This window comes from Scylla paramamosain, chromosome 39, assembly GCF_035594125.1.
Source record: "Scylla paramamosain isolate STU-SP2022 chromosome 39, ASM3559412v1, whole genome shotgun sequence".
Lineage (NCBI taxonomy): Eukaryota > Metazoa > Arthropoda > Malacostraca > Decapoda > Portunidae > Scylla > Scylla paramamosain.
The window spans coordinates 3,950,801-3,967,500 of record NC_087189.1 but is presented as its reverse complement, the minus strand read 5'-3'; the positions used below and the strand labels follow the sequence as shown (position 1 = coordinate 3,967,500).

At 43.1% G+C, this 16,700-nt stretch overlaps 2 protein-coding genes and 2 long non-coding RNA genes across 5 annotated transcripts; 3 read left to right on the top strand and 1 right to left on the bottom strand.

Moving 5' to 3' along the window:
• Positions 1–2,370: 2,370 nt before the first annotated feature.
• LOC135092066 (uncharacterized) lies at positions 2,371–4,906 on the top strand. Of its 2 annotated transcripts, none has more exons than XR_010262732.1 (3): positions 2,371–2,495; positions 4,032–4,151; positions 4,391–4,906. It is a non-coding gene; the product is annotated as an uncharacterized LOC135092066 (long non-coding RNA). The 2 variants fall into 2 exon arrangements; XR_010262733.1 differs by having other exon boundaries at positions 2,372–2,495; positions 4,478–4,906.
• On the bottom strand, positions 4,745–6,853 carry LOC135092067 (uncharacterized). Its single transcript, XR_010262734.1, has 3 exons — positions 6,821–6,853; positions 5,623–5,730; positions 4,745–4,884 (listed from the first exon to the last, which is right to left on the bottom strand). It is a non-coding gene; the product is annotated as an uncharacterized LOC135092067 (long non-coding RNA).
• A 186-nt stretch (positions 6,854–7,039) lies between these two features.
• LOC135091966 (putative uncharacterized protein DDB_G0282129) lies at positions 7,040–9,061 on the top strand. Its single transcript, XM_063990037.1, has 2 exons — positions 7,040–8,401; positions 8,954–9,061. The coding sequence occupies exons 1-2, from the start codon at positions 7,532–7,534 to the stop codon at positions 9,059–9,061; spliced, it is 978 nt and encodes a 325-aa protein (XP_063846107.1). The 5' UTR covers positions 7,040–7,531.
• A 2,316-nt stretch (positions 9,062–11,377) lies between these two features.
• On the top strand, positions 11,378–15,482 carry LOC135092065 (uncharacterized). The gene is made up of 2 exons (XM_063990243.1): positions 11,378–14,115; positions 14,565–15,482. The coding sequence occupies exons 1-2, from the start codon at positions 11,813–11,815 to the stop codon at positions 14,704–14,706; spliced, it is 2,445 nt and encodes an 814-aa protein (XP_063846313.1). The 5' UTR covers positions 11,378–11,812; the 3' UTR covers positions 14,707–15,482.
• The last annotated feature ends 1,218 nt before the right edge of the window (positions 15,483–16,700 follow it).

Genomic DNA, 16,700 nt, shown 5'->3' with positions numbered 1-16,700 from the left:
AACTTATGGTAAACCTTTTATTTATCATTATTATCATTATTTAGACTGCGTATTTTATCTTTACTGAAATGTTCAATGTTACTAACTGCTTTTTTCATCTAATAATAATCATGTTATCTATTTATTATTCTTATCATCTTTATTATTCTTCAGTATATGTATTTTGTCTTTATCAAACTGTACATTAACTCTTAAGTGTAAAAAATATATATATATAATTTACTATCCGGCCATACGATAATTATTTGTGATTACTGCAATTACAACAAAATTACTAATAACAATTACACTCAGTTAAGTAATAAGTAAAAGAGGAAAAAAAGGATTGATTTGAGGACTTGAATTTAACGAGTGATCAAGATGCTAACTACTTAATTACCAGCTCAGCAGATGTGATAGTTACGTTCATGTTACTAATGTTAATATTCAAACTGAGCTGATTGTTAACGAAACCACTAAAATTACTCAGATCTTGGAGGTAACGAGCTCGTGTGTCGTTAATTACCGCTTCTAACGAGGATGAGACAGTTAACTATTGTGTTTTGTCTTGAATTGTTAACTATCTAATGAACGAGTAAATCACTAGAATTATGTAGGTATTTGAATGAACGTGCTGTTATGTCGTTAATTACAGCTTCTAACGAGGAGACATTGCATACATTTGTTTATATCTTAATTACGTGTTAACTTGAGTAACGAGGACATGGTAATTATTCGGTTATGTCGTTAATTACCACTTATAACGAGAAGAAGCCATTGGATAGCCTTGTTTGTGTTTTGATTATTTGTTAACTTCTCCTTATTAACGAGAAAGACATGATAATTATTCGACTATTTAAGTTAACGAGCAGTTTTATCTTTAATCACATCTTTTAACTAGGAGACACTGCTAGCTTTGTTTATGTCTTAATGATGTGTTAACTTGTGATAAACGAGAGGATGTTTGTAATGAAGTAGTTGAGTTAACGAGTGAATGCGTTAACCTTCACTTCCACTGAGGGTAAAATGACTCAATGACTAATCAAACGAGCCATTGTGTCAACTGCTCGTCACAAGCCCGTCTGCGCCATCCAGGAAGTTATGCATTGAAGGATGAAGGAAAATACGTAACTGTAAAGGAAAAGTAACCAAATTTGCGTCATAACTTTGAGAAAAAACACAGAATTATTGATGAACGAGATAATACGCATGGAAAAGTCCTATCTATTATATTTCCCAATTATCATACGAGGAAGAAAAACTATCGTACTCTTCAGATCGAGAGAAATAACATCGTGTCATAATAACTGAAGAAAAGATAATATATGTGTGATAAGTAATTAATGTTATCAGTGTTACATTTCTCAGATCAATTATCGTACTAGGAAGGGAGAGACTATCGTACTTGAGGCCGAGAGAATTAATTGATGGTTTATCTATTCTTGAAATTCAGAAATAGTATTATTTTGATGTATATGTTTATATGTATTATATTTTTAAGGCATTTCCTGCTTGTTTTTTCCTCGTGTGTTTAGTGCTACATGTTAACACACACACACACACACACACACACACATACACACACACACACTTCCACCACCATCAACAATAACAACAATTTTCCATCCTATACTAAAAAAAAAAAAAAAGTAACACACACACACACACACACACACACACACACACACAAGGTATTTAGCGAAGTGTATATAGCTTAACTACCCAACTACTTAACAAGGTCACTACGCCTTAAGACTGATTATGGACAGGTAAGCTAGGCGGTCACTGCTCACCTTAATTAACCAGACCGCACCTGGCAAGCCGCGCGTCTCACCTGTTGAATATAATGTATCTATATCAATTATCGTTACCTGCCTGTTGGAAGTATTCTGATTAAAAGGTTAAACATTGTAATATTTCTGGTTTGCTTTGCCTTGTTGCTCGTTTTGTTTATAATTTATTTTGCTTTTTTTTTTCTTTATCTCTTTCTTTTGTTTTGTTTTCTCTTGTTTTTTTTCTCGTTTCTTTTTCGTTTTTCTATCGTCTATATTTTTGGTGTGTATATTTTTTTTCTCCTCCCTTTTGTTTTTAACTCCTCTTCGTCTTTTTTTGTCCATAAATTCTCTCATCTATATTTTTTTTTCTCTTCCTTTCATTTCATCTTCGTTTTTTTCTTGTGTATAATTTCTTTCGCATATATGTTTGTTTTCTCTTTCCGTTCATTTCCCGTTCCTCGTCTTTTGTCGAGAATTTCTTTCGTATATAAATAAATCTTTCTTTTTCTCCTCTTCTCTTTGGTTATTTCTTCGTCGTTTTCTTTTGTTTATAATTTATTTCGCGCATACATACACTTTTTCACCTCCTTTTCGCTCTAATCATCCTAACTATCGAATTACAACAGCCTTGATAGGTGCCAGCTGTACGTTGTGTCAGGTTTTCGTGGCCAGGCAAGACGGCAGCGCCACGCCAGTGGAGCTGCGAACAGGAGAGGGAGAGGTTGTGCTGCCTACCGCGAGGTGAGAATGGGAAGTCTGGTGTTGGTAACGTAATGCATTTTGTCTGTAGGCTGTCGTTTTCTTTTTGTTTACTTTATCTTGTGATGTTTTGTATTCATTTTTTTTTGTCTATTTTTAGCTAGTGATGTTTTGTATTCATTTTTTTTTTTGTCTATTTTTAGCTAGTGTTCTTAAATGGTCTTGTTCTTAGTATTTATTTATTTTATTTTTATTTTTTTGGCATGATTTATTTGGGTGGTGAGTAGGAAGGGGATGGGGGACTATTAAATGTGATGGGTGGGTGCGAGGGACCGTACTTTGAAACACGCGCCGCACTTCACTACTAAGACTAGTTTAAGTGACGTACATAGAAGGGTGTCTGTATGCATGCTTCTAGTGACAGATTAACGAGTTTTATATTAACAGGAGAAACATTTAAGAGAACCCGGCTGATCATCCCTGTGGCGTTTGAAAATAGTGGTGAGAGCAAAACAATAGTTAGTGAATGAGTGATGGTGGATAACTAGGGAGATGAGTACGTATTAATTGACAGGTGGGTGTTAAGTTACCAGTATATTAGTGATTTGATTGTTAGTGAGCAGCAAGATAGACGTTAAGGTTCTGAGTGGGTGTAATAGTGTAGTTTGTATCGTTTTAATAATATGTTGATAGTCTACCATTTAGTTTTTTGTGATAGTCTACCATAGTCTTTACCATTTAGTTATTTGTTCTATATACGAGTGATAGCTTATGTTTATCGTATTCATGTAAGTAAAGGATGAGTTTGGTAAGACGGACGAGCTTGGATGAGTGGTGACAAGTGTTTCAGGTTGTTAGGTAGTTCAGTAGTTACCGGGTTGCTAGTGTGATTGTTTTTCAATACACAAATGTTCGAGATGGTAATGAGTATATGGGCCTTTTTTTATAAGATTACAAAAATGAAACGTGAGAATTTAGATGTGTATAAATAGACATGGGCAAGGTTTGAATAGCAGGACGAACGCTTCAGGCTGTTAGGTAGTTCAGTTAATTCAGGGCAATTAATGGGATTTTAAGATGAGAAAAATTGTGTGAAAGGTGAGAGTTGGTGGATGTAATGAAAGAAGGGCAAGAATTTAGTAAGACGAGTGATTAAGGTTGTTAGTGAGTAGTTTTGGGTTGTTAGCTCAGCTTTTCGTTAAGTGATTAAAAATTGAGAATTGTATGAACAAAAAAAAAAAAAAAAACTAAGTGCTTAAAGTAGTGGCTTTGTTTTATTGGCCTAGGTCAGTTCCTCCCCCCACCTTGCTATTAGAACATTCAAATTGGTATTATTTATTTATTTATTTTTACGTTCAGTGTTGGAGGAGTATCTAGTAACTTAAGGTCAATAGGTCAGTCATTACCCCTCCCCCACCCCTTCTTGCTATTAGAACATTAAATTTTTTTTTTTTTTACAGTTCATATTAACTATTTCATGCAGTTTCATAATTATGTGGCGTATGAGCTGTTAGTGTTAAGTAAGACTTTGAAAAAAAAATCATATATTGGGTCTTCATTTCTGTCCACGCTTCACAGGGGACGAAATGAGACGAGGGCTGGCGGCGGAGGAACACACTGACGCTCACCATGCACCACACACCACCCCGTCGTTGGTGCTGCCTTGCCGGCTGTCCAGAGTTGAGTATTTTTGGTCTCGTGAGCACTGACTGGTTCCTCAGCGTCACGTGGAGTATATATTAGTTCATGACTTTGTATTGCCGTTTAATTTTGTGTGGCGATGGTTGAGATTTGTAGTGTAGTAGTATACGGTATTGCTTGCCCAGTTTTCTTCAGTGTCCCTCCCTCGGTTTTCTTTGTTCATAGGGATACTTTTATAAAATGTTGTGGTTTCAAAAGTTACTCCCTTTATTAATAATTCCTTTCATCAACAACAGATCAGCAATGCCCGTGGACTTTCGTTGGCTTTTCATTGACTGGCAGGGTGTGTGGAGGGAGAGACTGAATGTGAGCTCTTCTTGCAGTGCTTGATGTGTGGGCAGTCTACGCTGTTAGTGCTGAACACAACAAATGGCCATCTTATCACACTGCAGGAGGATTGTCTGATCTCTCCCTCGTATTAACTATGTAGCTTCCTCCCTAGAGAGGACCTACACACAAGACAAAAAACTAGGGTGTATAACAGTATACGGATAAGTGATTAAGAAAAGATAATTTATTGTGTGTACCTCCTCTATACGAGAGCGCAACAATCGCAGTGGTTGTAGGGGATTGATTCTTCAGGGCGAGGTTTTGTGGCCTTCACGTGCACCGGATTGTCTCCCTGTGCATCTCGTGTCTGCTTCCATCCTCGGATGTCCAGCAAGTGTCCCCCCCCCTCCTCACGTCAGGGCCGAGGACACTTTTTGCTGGAGGTGTGCCGCCACGTAAACTATATAAAATATAAATAAGCACCTATTTAGTTATATAAAAATTTCCTATAAACTACTCTATAACCTCTATCTATGTACACTATTTTTTTTTTACTTTACACCTCCGTCCCTCTGATTTTTTTTTCTCAAACATTTTATCTATATCCTCGGCTCTCAATCCATTTTTACACAACCTCTCATTCAACACTGCCCTACTTACTACAACTGTGTTTACTAACGCAATCGGCCGGCCTTTCAACTCCTCCTCACTTTACTCTTGTATCCTCCTCCGTTATGCAAGTGTCACCCCCTGCAATTCATTCCACATTCTTGTTACTTGTTGCTTCTCTCTTCTTCCCACAACTGGTTTTTAAATGTCAATCACAACTACCTTAACCTTAAACATCTCGTAGGTATATATTTCATCTGGCCCTTCTGCCTTCCCATTCCTCCCTGCTGGTTCTCACACCAAACACCTCACCTACACCACCCACTTCTTCCTAGAACTGATTGCCACACTGATTTCCTTCCTTTTTTATGTTAAAACTTCACACCATTGAGTCGTCTCCTTAACAACACTGCCTGACAACATGTTCTCAATTTGAACCATTCACGGCCACCTTCCATGCCCTTTCTCCGCCTTGGCCCTGCAGCTGCACACACTTCCGCCCTGGTGGAAGACATAACCTGCAAGAGACTTCAAATCACCACAAAGCAAAAATGGTATTATTAATTACCATCACTTGTACAAAACGTACACACAAATTAGTAGTATCCGTTACAGCGGGCCGAGGAGTCTCGCACTGGACAACCCGGTGGTCTCGGCAGCGTTGGTGTGTGTGTGTTCGACGAAGGTAGGGAGGAATCTCAGATAATGAGCGGCAGATGAATAATATAATAATAGAATGAATGGACTATGTAATCTGGTTGTTAGTGTTGCGTCATTAAGAAGCAGCTTTAATTGATGGTAAGACAAATTTACGGAGTTCCACAGGGAATGCCACACGTTTAGGGCTTAATTTAACACAAGAAATAAGGGAAGCTGCAATTAACATTAGAAATAAAGGAAGCTGGAAGAAATCATGAGGCCTACACGTGGCAGTCCCTGCAGGAAATATACCTACATATTTCTACGTATCCCCATCCACAAATCTAACAACCTTCTCTTAAAGCTCCCTAATGACTCCAACCAACACTAACAACAACTTGAGTCCGTGCCATTCATCTACCACTATTTGAGAACCATTTCCTTCCCATCTCTTTTTTAAACGTAATTCAAGCTTGAATTCTTTATTTCTTCTATCCTGGTTATTGATCCTAAGAACATTTAGACTTCTATCAGGTCCCCCCTCTTAACCCTACGTCTCTCTTTCTCTCGTAACTTCCCTTGAACCACTTAACTACACCCGAGCCTTTACTCTAATTACATAGTTATTAATTAAGACTTCACAATGAATAGATTATTAATTAGGTGATTTATAATGGTATTTGATGGATATATTAAGAACGAAGGAGAGAATAGGAAAGAGGAAAGAAGAGAACGAAACAGGCAAAAGAGAAGAAATAACTTAGAGAAAATGACCAGGAAACAAAGAAGAAATGAAAAGAAAAAGGGAGAAAATAGACAAAGAATGCAGGAAAAGAATGAAATAAAGTGAATGAAGGAAGAAAAGATAGAGGAATCAAGTGAATAAGGAAAAAAAAGTATAGTAAATAAAAACCAGAAAATTATACAGATGAAACTTCCACAAAATGAGCGTACGAACGAACAAATGGAAGAAAAAGAGGAAAAAGATAGAGGAGGGAATCAAGAAAAAAATAGTAAAGAAATAGCAGAAAAAAACAATAAAAACGAGATTTGCAATACATGAAACGAATAATGAAAGATGGAATAAGGAAAGGAATGAAGGAATGAAGGAAGGAAGGAAGGAAGGAACCACAAGTCACACCACTCACCTCCATCACCGTCGCCTGTACACTGACTACTGACCTGCCGGCTTCCTTCAGTCGCCTTCCTTCAGAGTTCAGAGTTCACTGCTTCGAACAAAAGACCAACCATTGAACTGAACCACTGAATCATTACCCCATCAAAAAAAAAAAAAAAAAGAAAAAAAAGGCTGAGATAATGATAAAGCTAGAAATTACAATAAAGTTTTAGATTTTTTAGTGGAGTGTATTAGTTGAAAAAGCAGAGAGTAATTTGCTAAGGAAAAATAAGGAGCATTTGAAGATGAGATATAAACCTGTATTCTGAAACACTTTGCTCTCACCACGACTATTTCAAAAGGCCACAGAGACGATTAGCCGGGTTGCCTAGAGTGTTTCTCCAGTCAAAAATGTAGAAATTTTGTTTATCTGTCACTAGAACCATAAAAACACCCTCAAAAACCCGCGTAACTTCAACTAGAGCCTTTCAAAAGAGGAGGTGGTGCGGCGCTCAAGTGCTTTCGAATATGGTTCATAACAAAGAGAGAGAGCGCCAATTCACAGTACCCTCTATTATTTTTCTCCTCCTCCTCCTCCTAGTCACTCCCGCCACCTACAGGGACTCTACTAAACTAACCACATACACACCGTTCCCATCTCACCACCCACACTACACTACAGTACACTTTTGCGTGCGTGCGTGTGCGTGAGTGGGTGTGTGCGTGCGTTACCGTTACCAATATGAAAGGCCTGGCAGTGACGGTGGTGGTAATGGTGATGGTGGTAGTGGAGGGTGTTACGCTGACGAAGGATAAAGAAAAGGATGTAATAGATAGACTAACAAGTGAACTGGATGCATTACTTAAGGATTTTCTGAAGGAGCGAAGGATACCAAATGACTTTCTACACCCACAGGACTCCTCTTTGTATCCTCCTAATGGCGCGAGCTTGACAGAACTTGAAGATCCTTACTTCCTGAAGGAGTGGACAGCATCACAGCAGGATACGACAGCACAGAGCCACAGAACAGCAGAACCTATCACAGCAGCATCACCAGACGCAACCAGAACCGCCACAGCATCACAGCGCATCACCAGAACCCCGGAAACAGAACACAGAACCATCGCATCACCACCACACACTAACAGAACCACCACAACACCTCCACACGCTAACAGAACCACGAAAGCTCAACACAGAACCACGCCAGCAACAAAAACAACAAAACATCGAAGCAAAACAGAGGTGGAAATGAAAAAGCAGATCCACACTCACTCGAAACCCGTGGAAAACTTCAGAAAACAGAATTTAACAGACTTGAGAGAATCGGCAAGCGTTATCGAGACCAGGACAAGACGCCGGGCACTCCCAAATGTTATCTATCGTCGGAGGAAACCCGCGGTGCATTGTGGGAGTGGTATTGGAGGCAGTGTGTTCTCCAGCAGTAGCGGCGCAATGGCCTATATCAGCTTTATTGTGAATGCCATTGCCCTTGTAGTGAACATCAATAACAATATCAATAATAATAATAATAACAACAATTTGAATAGTAATAATAATGTGAATAGTAACAATGCTAATCTTAACGTCAACAGCAACAATGCAAACCAGGTGAGAGAGAGAGAGAGAGAGAGAGAGAGAGAGAGAGAGAGAGAGAGAGAGAGAGAGAGAGAGAGAGAGAGAGAGAGAGAGAGAATTTTGCTTTTTTTTCGTTTTTCTCTTTTCTCTTTTTCAGTATTTTTCTTATTTTTCTCTCTTTTCTTCTCTCTCCTTTGTCCTCTTCTCTTATAATCCTCTTTCATCCTCTCTCCTCTCCTATCTTCTCATCTCCTCTCCCTTTTTCGCTTTTCTCTCATCACTGTTATTCTCTTTTACTCTCATTCCCTCTTTCTTTTCTCTCTCTCATCTCCTCTCCTCTCTCCTCTTCTACTTCCCTTAATCTTCTCCTCTCTTCTTCTTCTTTCCTTTCTTCCTTCCAGTCATTATAATTTTGAAAATTTTAACGAACAAACAAAAAGAAACACACACTAACTCCTCCTCCTCCTCCTCCTCCTCCTCCTCCTCCTCCTCCTCCTCCTCCTACTCCTCCTCCTCCTCATCATCATCATCATCCATTACTACCACCACCACCACCATCACCTCCTCCTCCTCCTCCTCCTCCAGGTGAACATCATGCCTCCGGGGGGCAAGAGGAGACGCAGGCAGGTCAGCGCGAGCCAAACACCGCCGCTGAGCCAAGCACCGCCCGAGATCACCGCCTTCCTCGGGTAACAAACAAACGAACTAACAGATAAACAGACGGACAGACAGACAGACAAATAAATAGAAACAGACAGACAGACAGGTAAACAAATAGACAGACAAATAGACAGACAAACAAATAGACAGACAAACAAATAGATAGAGAAACAGACAAACAAATAGACAGACAGACAGACAAACAAAGAGACAGACAGACAGACAGACAGACGGACAGACAGCCAGCATACATACAGACAGACAGACAGAATAAGTGTGTAAATAGATAAATAATAAATACATGACAAATAAATGGAAAGAATATCTAATAATTCTCTCTCTCTCTCTCTCTCTCTCTCTCTCTCTCTCTCTCTCTCTCTCTCTCTCTCTCTCTCTCTCTCTCTCTCTCTCTCTCTCTCTCTCTCTCTCTCAAACAGAACGGCGGTGGAGGCGTTGCTGGTGGAGGAGTGGAAGGTAGCAAGGATTTGATGGGGGAGGAGGAATAGGAGGAGGAGGAGGAGGAGGAGGAGGAGGAGGAGGAGGAGGAGGAAAGGGCGTGACAGAAAGAAGAAATGAGAGAGACACATAACGGAGATCACGGATGAGAGAGAGAGAGAGAGAGAGAGAGAGAGAGAGAGAGAGAGAGAGAGAGAGAGAGAGAGAGAGAAGACGCCCTTACTCTCTCACGCCCATGATAATCACGCCCTCACGTAGAGCCAACACGAAGGAGGAGGAGGAGGAGGAGGAGGAGGAGGAGGAAGAAGAGGAGAAAAGGTGGTGATGGTGGTGGTGGTGGTGGCGGCGGTCGTGTGTGTGTGTGTGTGTGTGTGTGTGTGTACAAAATAAACACACATCACTCTTCCTGTCACATGTGCGTAAAAACTGACAACACACACACACACACACACACACACACATGACTGATTTCTATATGCGTGTCAGGGAGAGAGAGAGAGAGAGAGAGAGAGAGAGAGAGAGGCCCAGTACCCTAGTTAAGGAAAGATGGGTGGAGGCGCCAGTAATTTTCCATCACCCTAACCTTCTGAAGACACCCTTAGTTCAGTGTTGTGTTGGGGAGAGGCGGTGAGGGAGTGTGTGAGAGGCAGACGGCGAGGCAGTGAGGAACGAAGTCAGAGAGAGAGAGAGAGAGGAGCAGAACGAGTGGAAGAAAGAAGAGAGGAAGAGGATACAGGGAGGAGAAAGAAGAAAGGGAGGGAGTTGAAAGAAGGAAGGAGAAATAAGAAAAGCGGAGAAGAAACGGAGGAATAGGAGAAAAGGAGAAAGAAGATAGGACGAAGAATTAAAAGGAGAAATAAGAAAGGGAGGAAGTGGAGAAAGAAGAAAGGAGAGAAGGAAAGTGGAGGCAATGACTGAGAAAAGAAACAGAAAAAGGAGATACGGAAGGAATGAGATAGAGAGATAAAGAAAGAAAGAGACAAAGCAAGTAAAGAAGAGGTAAATGGAATAAAAGAAGAGACAAAACAAGTGAAAAGAGAAAAAAATAGAATAAAGAAAAAGAAAAAAAGTGAAAAAGAGATTTGAGGGAAAAATAAAGAAAAAAACAGGTGAAGAAAAGAGAGAGGAACGAAATAAGCAAGGAAAAGAAAAAAAGACAAAGAAAATAAAAGAAAAAGAGGAAAAAAGTTAAAATGCTGCAAAAATCAAAGAACTTTCACGAAAACTTCACGAAAAAATGTGTAGTGATGATGATCCTGTGCGTGTTGAGTGTTGCGTCCAGCCACCACCACCACCACCACCACCACCAGGACGTCCCCACCACAACCCACCACCACAATAACAGAAGCAGCGGTTGTCATCACCACCACCATAACATCACCACTACCTTTCATCACCACAAGAACATCACTATTACTCACCGCAACGTCACTACACGTCATCACCACGACACCGCTTCGCCCTCCCACCACCACCACCACCACCACCACCGCCAGTCCTATCCTGTCCTTGCATCCTTCAGGAACTCTGTGGCGTCGTCTCGTGGTCGAAGGGCCGCTAGGATTGTGAGTCCCATACGTGTTAGGACTTACAGGACCCTAGAGGAGGAGGAGGAGGAGGAGGAGGAGGAGGAGGAGGAGGAGGAGAAGAAGGATGACAATGAGAATGAGAACGAGGAGGAGGAGGAAGAGGAAGACAAGGGCAAAATAACAACACCGGTACCTTTAAATTTTGTGACTGTGTTGTATTATGAAAGTGACGAGAAAGACGAGGATGTGGCCATGGAAGAGGAGGAGGAGGAGGAGGAGGAGGAGGAGGGGGGAGGAGGAGGAGGAGAAGGAGGAGGAGGAGGAGGAGGAGGAGGAGCAAGGAGTACAAGGAGAACATGAACAAGAAAAACATGAAAAGGAAGACGAGGAGGAAGAGAAGGAGGAGGAGGAGGAGGAGGAGGAGGAGGAGAGACAAAAACAAAAATTAAAGCATGAACAAGAACAACAACAAGAAGGATACAACAACAACAACAACAACAACAACAACAACAACAACAACAACAACACACACATCCCACAACCCCAGGCCCTTGTCTCGAGTCCTGCCAGTCCTCCTCTCCCCCCCGCAGGACTCTACATCCTGCAGGACCCCCTATACAGCACCCTGAGGGACCTTTGGGAGCACCACATCCCCGTGCAGGAAGTCACAAGCGAGGACCTGAAGGATTTGAAGGATCTATCGAAGGACTCTTTGCAGGACCTCCCTTTAAGACGCCTTGGGGATGCAGACTCGATCCTCACCTTCCCTGGGGGTGTATCCTACATCCCCTGGTCCCCCATGGCTCCCTATGGGGTGAATCTACCCATAGGAACTCTTGGTGCCGAAGGATATCTGCAGGATATCACCTTGAAGGATCTCTACACGCCTCTAGGAAGCTACAATCACACGTACACCATTGACGAGTTACTTCAGGCGTCCTCCGGTGCTGTTATGAGTTCTACAGCCAAGGATTTCCCCCTGAAGGACTCCGTAGGATCCTCCCAGGCAGAGAGCAGCGTGGTGAGTGTGACGCCCTTTCCTTTCGTGGTGAACAGAGACGGTGCAGGGAACTTACTCCTTCAGAATCCTTACGACCAGCGATACGTGGTGGTGGGGGTCAGGCCCGCCCCTACAGATCCCTCGGTCATCACGCCCACGCAGACCCAGCCCCAGGACTCCCTCTACAGGACCATAAGGATACGGCTGCTGGATGGCGGGGAGACACAGACGCCACAGGAACCACCACAGGAACCACCACAACAACCTGTCTTCGTGCTGCAGACACCACAGCAACCCACACAGTCTGACTACACCACCTTTACACTACAAGCGCCACAGCAAACACCACAACACCCTATACTGACGCTGCAGACACCACAGCAGCCGGAACAACCAAACTACACCACCATCAGGCTGCACGCCCCACAGCAAACACCACAGCAAACACCACAGCAAGACGTGACACTGAATACACAGCTTTTCTACACTCCAGGAAAGCAAAACAACCCACTGCATCCTTCGGGACCCTCACAGCATCCTTCAGGACCCTCACAGCATTCTTTAGGACCCTCACAACATCCTTCAGGACCCTTACAGCATTCTTTAGGACCTTCACAGCATCTAGTTCATTCACAGCATCCTTCAGGGCACTCACAGCATCCTTCAGGACCCTCACAACACAGCCACACGCCTCCCCCTCGCCCTCCTCCCGCCCATCCTCCTCATCGCAGCCTCACACCCACCCAGTCCATGTCCTTCGTCCCGGTGCCCTCCAGCTTCCCCGCCGCGTCGCTAGGAAATCCCCAGCTCGCCCACAAGAGATTCGCTACCCACTTGAATCCTTCGGAGTCCTCGGGCGGCGTCCAGAAAAACGGCGAACTAAAGACTTCCTTCGCTGTCATCCACGAAGGATCCCCGCAGTTCACGCAGGATGTGGCAGTTCCCGAGCAAGGAGGCATATCCTACGCAGTCCCAAGTGACTTTACAGGACCCGTCTCAGGCGTCGTGGGATCCCAAGGCGAGGAGTCGTACAGTGGAGTCATCGGTGAAGACACGAAGGGCGGGGAAAGAGGCGGTGGTAAGGGGATAGGATTTCGCGGAGTCCTTCGAGGCATCAGGGGACAGGTGAACAAAGGGCTCCACAACATCCGCGGCCAGGTCAGCAAAGGACTGCAAGGACTCCTTCAGCAGGGAGGCATCAAGGACCTGCGGGACAAGCTGCAGGAGGGGGAGCTGTCCAGCCTCGTCAGCAGCAGCGTGAAGAAGGTCAGCAACAAACTGAACAGACTGGTGGGGCCTTGGCAGAACCAGATGGAGACGTCCTTCACCTCCACCATGGACGACCTGCGGGGGTTCTACGACACGGTGCTGCCCGGGGACTACTTCGATAAGGTTCTCACGGTGCTGGCCATCATCGCCTTCATCGCCTTCGTGCACGTCAGGGTGTCACTGATGGTCTCGTCTCTCTCGCAGTCGTCGGTGACCGTCGGGCTGCTGAGGCACGTGCAGGACCTCCTCGGCGCCTGGCGGGAAGACGAAAGGTTCTCAGGAGTGTTTGAGTTCGCCGCCAGCGTGCACGAGGCTGTCGAGGGCTGGACGCAGGCTCAGCTGGACACCTCAGCCTCTGTGCCCTCTAAGTCTCTGTTCGACTCCCTGACAAGCTTCTTCTCACTGCGGGGCGAGGAGGCAGCCGGTGACAAGGACAGTGGCGGCAGTGGCGGCAGTACTGATAACACCAACTTCTTCGATAAAATGTTCTTCAAAAAAGCCTTGTTTCTGGAAGCTGAACACGAGAACAGCGCATCACCCAACGCCACCACCACCAACACCACAGCCTTCTCGAACCCTTCCTCCTTCCACTACTCCGCACTGCACGCGCCCACAGAAGTATCCTACGCCTCTGGGAACACGACAGGGGCGCTGGTTCGCGAGGTAGAAGGCCTGGCTCGTCTGGGTGTGTCTCTGGTCAACGCTGCTCTTCATTTGAGTCCCCACGTCTGGTCCCCGTCCGGCGCCTCGTGTCTGCAGCGCCCTCTGTGTGACCTGAACGAGAGGAGCGACCAGATGGGAGGACTTGCCGCCTTCATCTTCCCTATTGCCAGGTGAGAGGAAGGTGCACGAGTGGTGGGCAGCTGGAAGGCAATAAGACAGACAAGCAGAAAAAAAGACAGACAAATAAACGGATGGATAGACAGTCAGACAGACAGACAGACAAACAAACAAATAGATAGACAGACAAACTCCACTCAATGTGACACACACGCACACACACACACACTTTTACAGCCTCGTATTCAGAAACGCTTCGCTCTCTCACCATCACTATTTTCCAAGGCCACAGAGATGACTAGCCGGGTTCTCTAGAGTGTTTCTCCTGTTAATAATGTAGAAATGTTGTCAGTCTGTCACTAGAGCCGTAAAAACACCCTTAAAAACCCATATCACTTCAGCTAGAGCCTTTAAGTAGTGGAGATGTGGCGCAGAAGTGTTTCAGAATACTGTCCAATCTTTTAACACTCACCCTTTCCTTCCTCCTCCTCCCCTCCCCCAGTACTGCCGTGTCCTGGCTGGTGCGCCCCCCGAAGGACTCTCTGGACCTCCTGGAGACACTACGCCCCCTGTGGCTCTCCGGGACGCAGCACCTGGGGGAAGGATGCCGACGGATTCACACCTGCCCCGCCCCTCACACCTGACGCTCCTATTAGTAATACCTGTTGTTGCGGTGCACATTTGAGATCTTGTTTCGTTAATGGCAAGATTGTTAGGATAGTGCTGACTGGCAGGTAGACGGATAGACAGACAGATAGAGAGACAGACACAGGTAACTAGATAGATACACTGATGGATGGACAGACACACAGGCAGACAGGAAGGCAGACAGACAGAAAGACAGATAGAGAGACAGACACAGGTAACTAGATAGATACACTGATGGATGGACAGACACACAGGCAGACAGGAAGGCAGGCAGACAGACAGACAGACAGATAGAGAGACAGACACATAGATAAGTAGATAGATACATTAATGGATGGACAGACACAGGCAGGCAGGCAGACAGATATGTAGACAGATGGGTAGACAGACAGACAGATAGACACACAGATAAGTAGATAGATAAAACTGATGGATGGAGACATACAGGCAAGCAGACAGACAGACAGACAGACAGGCAGACAGACAGACAGACAGACAGACAGACAGACAGACAGACAGACACAAATAAGTAGAAAGATAGATTAATGAACAATGTACAACGTAGACAGGAATAAAGATAGAAAGAACGAATGATGGATAGGAATAAGTAGTATAAAAAAAAGTAAGAAGAAAAGAAGAAAAAAAAAAACATGCTTGTCTATAAAGGGAAAAAAAAAAAATCAGTTTCCTCCATTTTCCTCACCATAGTTTGTTGCGTCTTGTTTTCTTGTTTTCCATCGGTGTATAAAATTAAGGATTATTAAAAATGGTTCTAATTTGTTTTTTTTCTTAATAGTCTATAAATCTCAATATTTTTCTAGGCTGATCTCCTCTGCCCCTTTCCCCAAAGAGAGAGAGAGAGAGAGAGAGAGAGAGAGAGAGAGAGAGAGAGAGAGAGAGAGAGAGAGAGAGAACAACGATAAAATTCTGGTATATTTATCTAAACAAACATCACTATTACCAAACCCTCTTATTTTAACTATTATATTCACCTACAGACACATTCTCTTTCCAAACATTTCTTATTTTATCGCTTTTATATTTTTCTATTCCAAACCTTTCTTATCTTTCTCAGTTTGGCAGTTAAATTCATGTAAACACATTACATTACATTCCTTTAAACACATATCTGTATTTCAAATCTAATCTTTTTAACTCTTTTACATTCTTTTCTAAACGTTTTTTTCCCAAATAACTTTTATTTTAATTATAATATTCTTGTAAACACATCTCTTTTCCAAAAACCCTCCTGTTTTAAGTTTTCTACTCGTCTAAACATCTTTTCCAAACCTCTTCTGCATTTAAACAAGCATTTCCTTATTTCTATTTCAAAACCTTCCTAGTTCAACTTTTCTATTTGTCAAAACACTTTTTTCAAACCTTTAACATTTAAACACGCATTTTTAATCCAAACCTTTCCTAAGTTGTATTTCAAAACCTTCCTACTTCAACTTTTCCCTTATATTTCAACTTATCTGTTAGTCAGAATACCTTAACCTCTTTTACATTTAAACACACATCTCGATTCCAAATCTTCACTACTTCATCCCAATGTCACGCAAAGCGAACAAGCAGAGCGAGAAGACGAAGACAGACGCGTTACCTCACCAGGACGCTGAAGAGGAAACACAGTCGGCCTCCCAGTCACTCTCAGGACCTCCTATGGGGACCCACGAGGAGCCCTGCGGTGAGGAAGACTGCTTCGCTAAACTAAACGAGTTCTGGGAGGCGAGGAACGCTGTAATGCGTGTGCTGAAAGAAGGAGAGAAGATGAAAACTCCGTCTGGTGATGATACAGAAGAGGAGGATAAGAATGGGAAGGAATCGTGAATGTAATGTTTGTCTTTCTATTTATCTATCTGTTTGTCTCGGATTTGTTAAGTTTGTATATTAAGATTTTGGCGTTTTTTTTTTCTTTGTTTTTCAATTTTTTTTTTTTTTTTTGTCTGTTCTTCAGTGTCTATGCTTGTCTTTTATCTATCTATTAATG

Excerpts from the sequence above, each read along its gene's own strand:
- LOC135091966 (XM_063990037.1), top strand. The coding sequence starts at position 7,532 with ATGAAAGGCCTGGCAGTGACGGTGGTGGTAATGGTGATGGTGGTAGTG. Across the intron at positions 8,402-8,953 it reads ACAGCAACAATGCAAACCAG|GTGAACATCATGCCTCCGGG; the intron begins GTGAGAGAGAGA and ends CTCCTCCTCCAG.
- LOC135092065 (XM_063990243.1), top strand. The coding sequence starts at position 11,813 with ATGGCTCCCTATGGGGTGAATCTACCCATAGGAACTCTTGGTGCCGAA. Across the intron at positions 14,116-14,564 it reads TTCATCTTCCCTATTGCCAG|TACTGCCGTGTCCTGGCTGG; the intron begins GTGAGAGGAAGG and ends CCCCTCCCCCAG.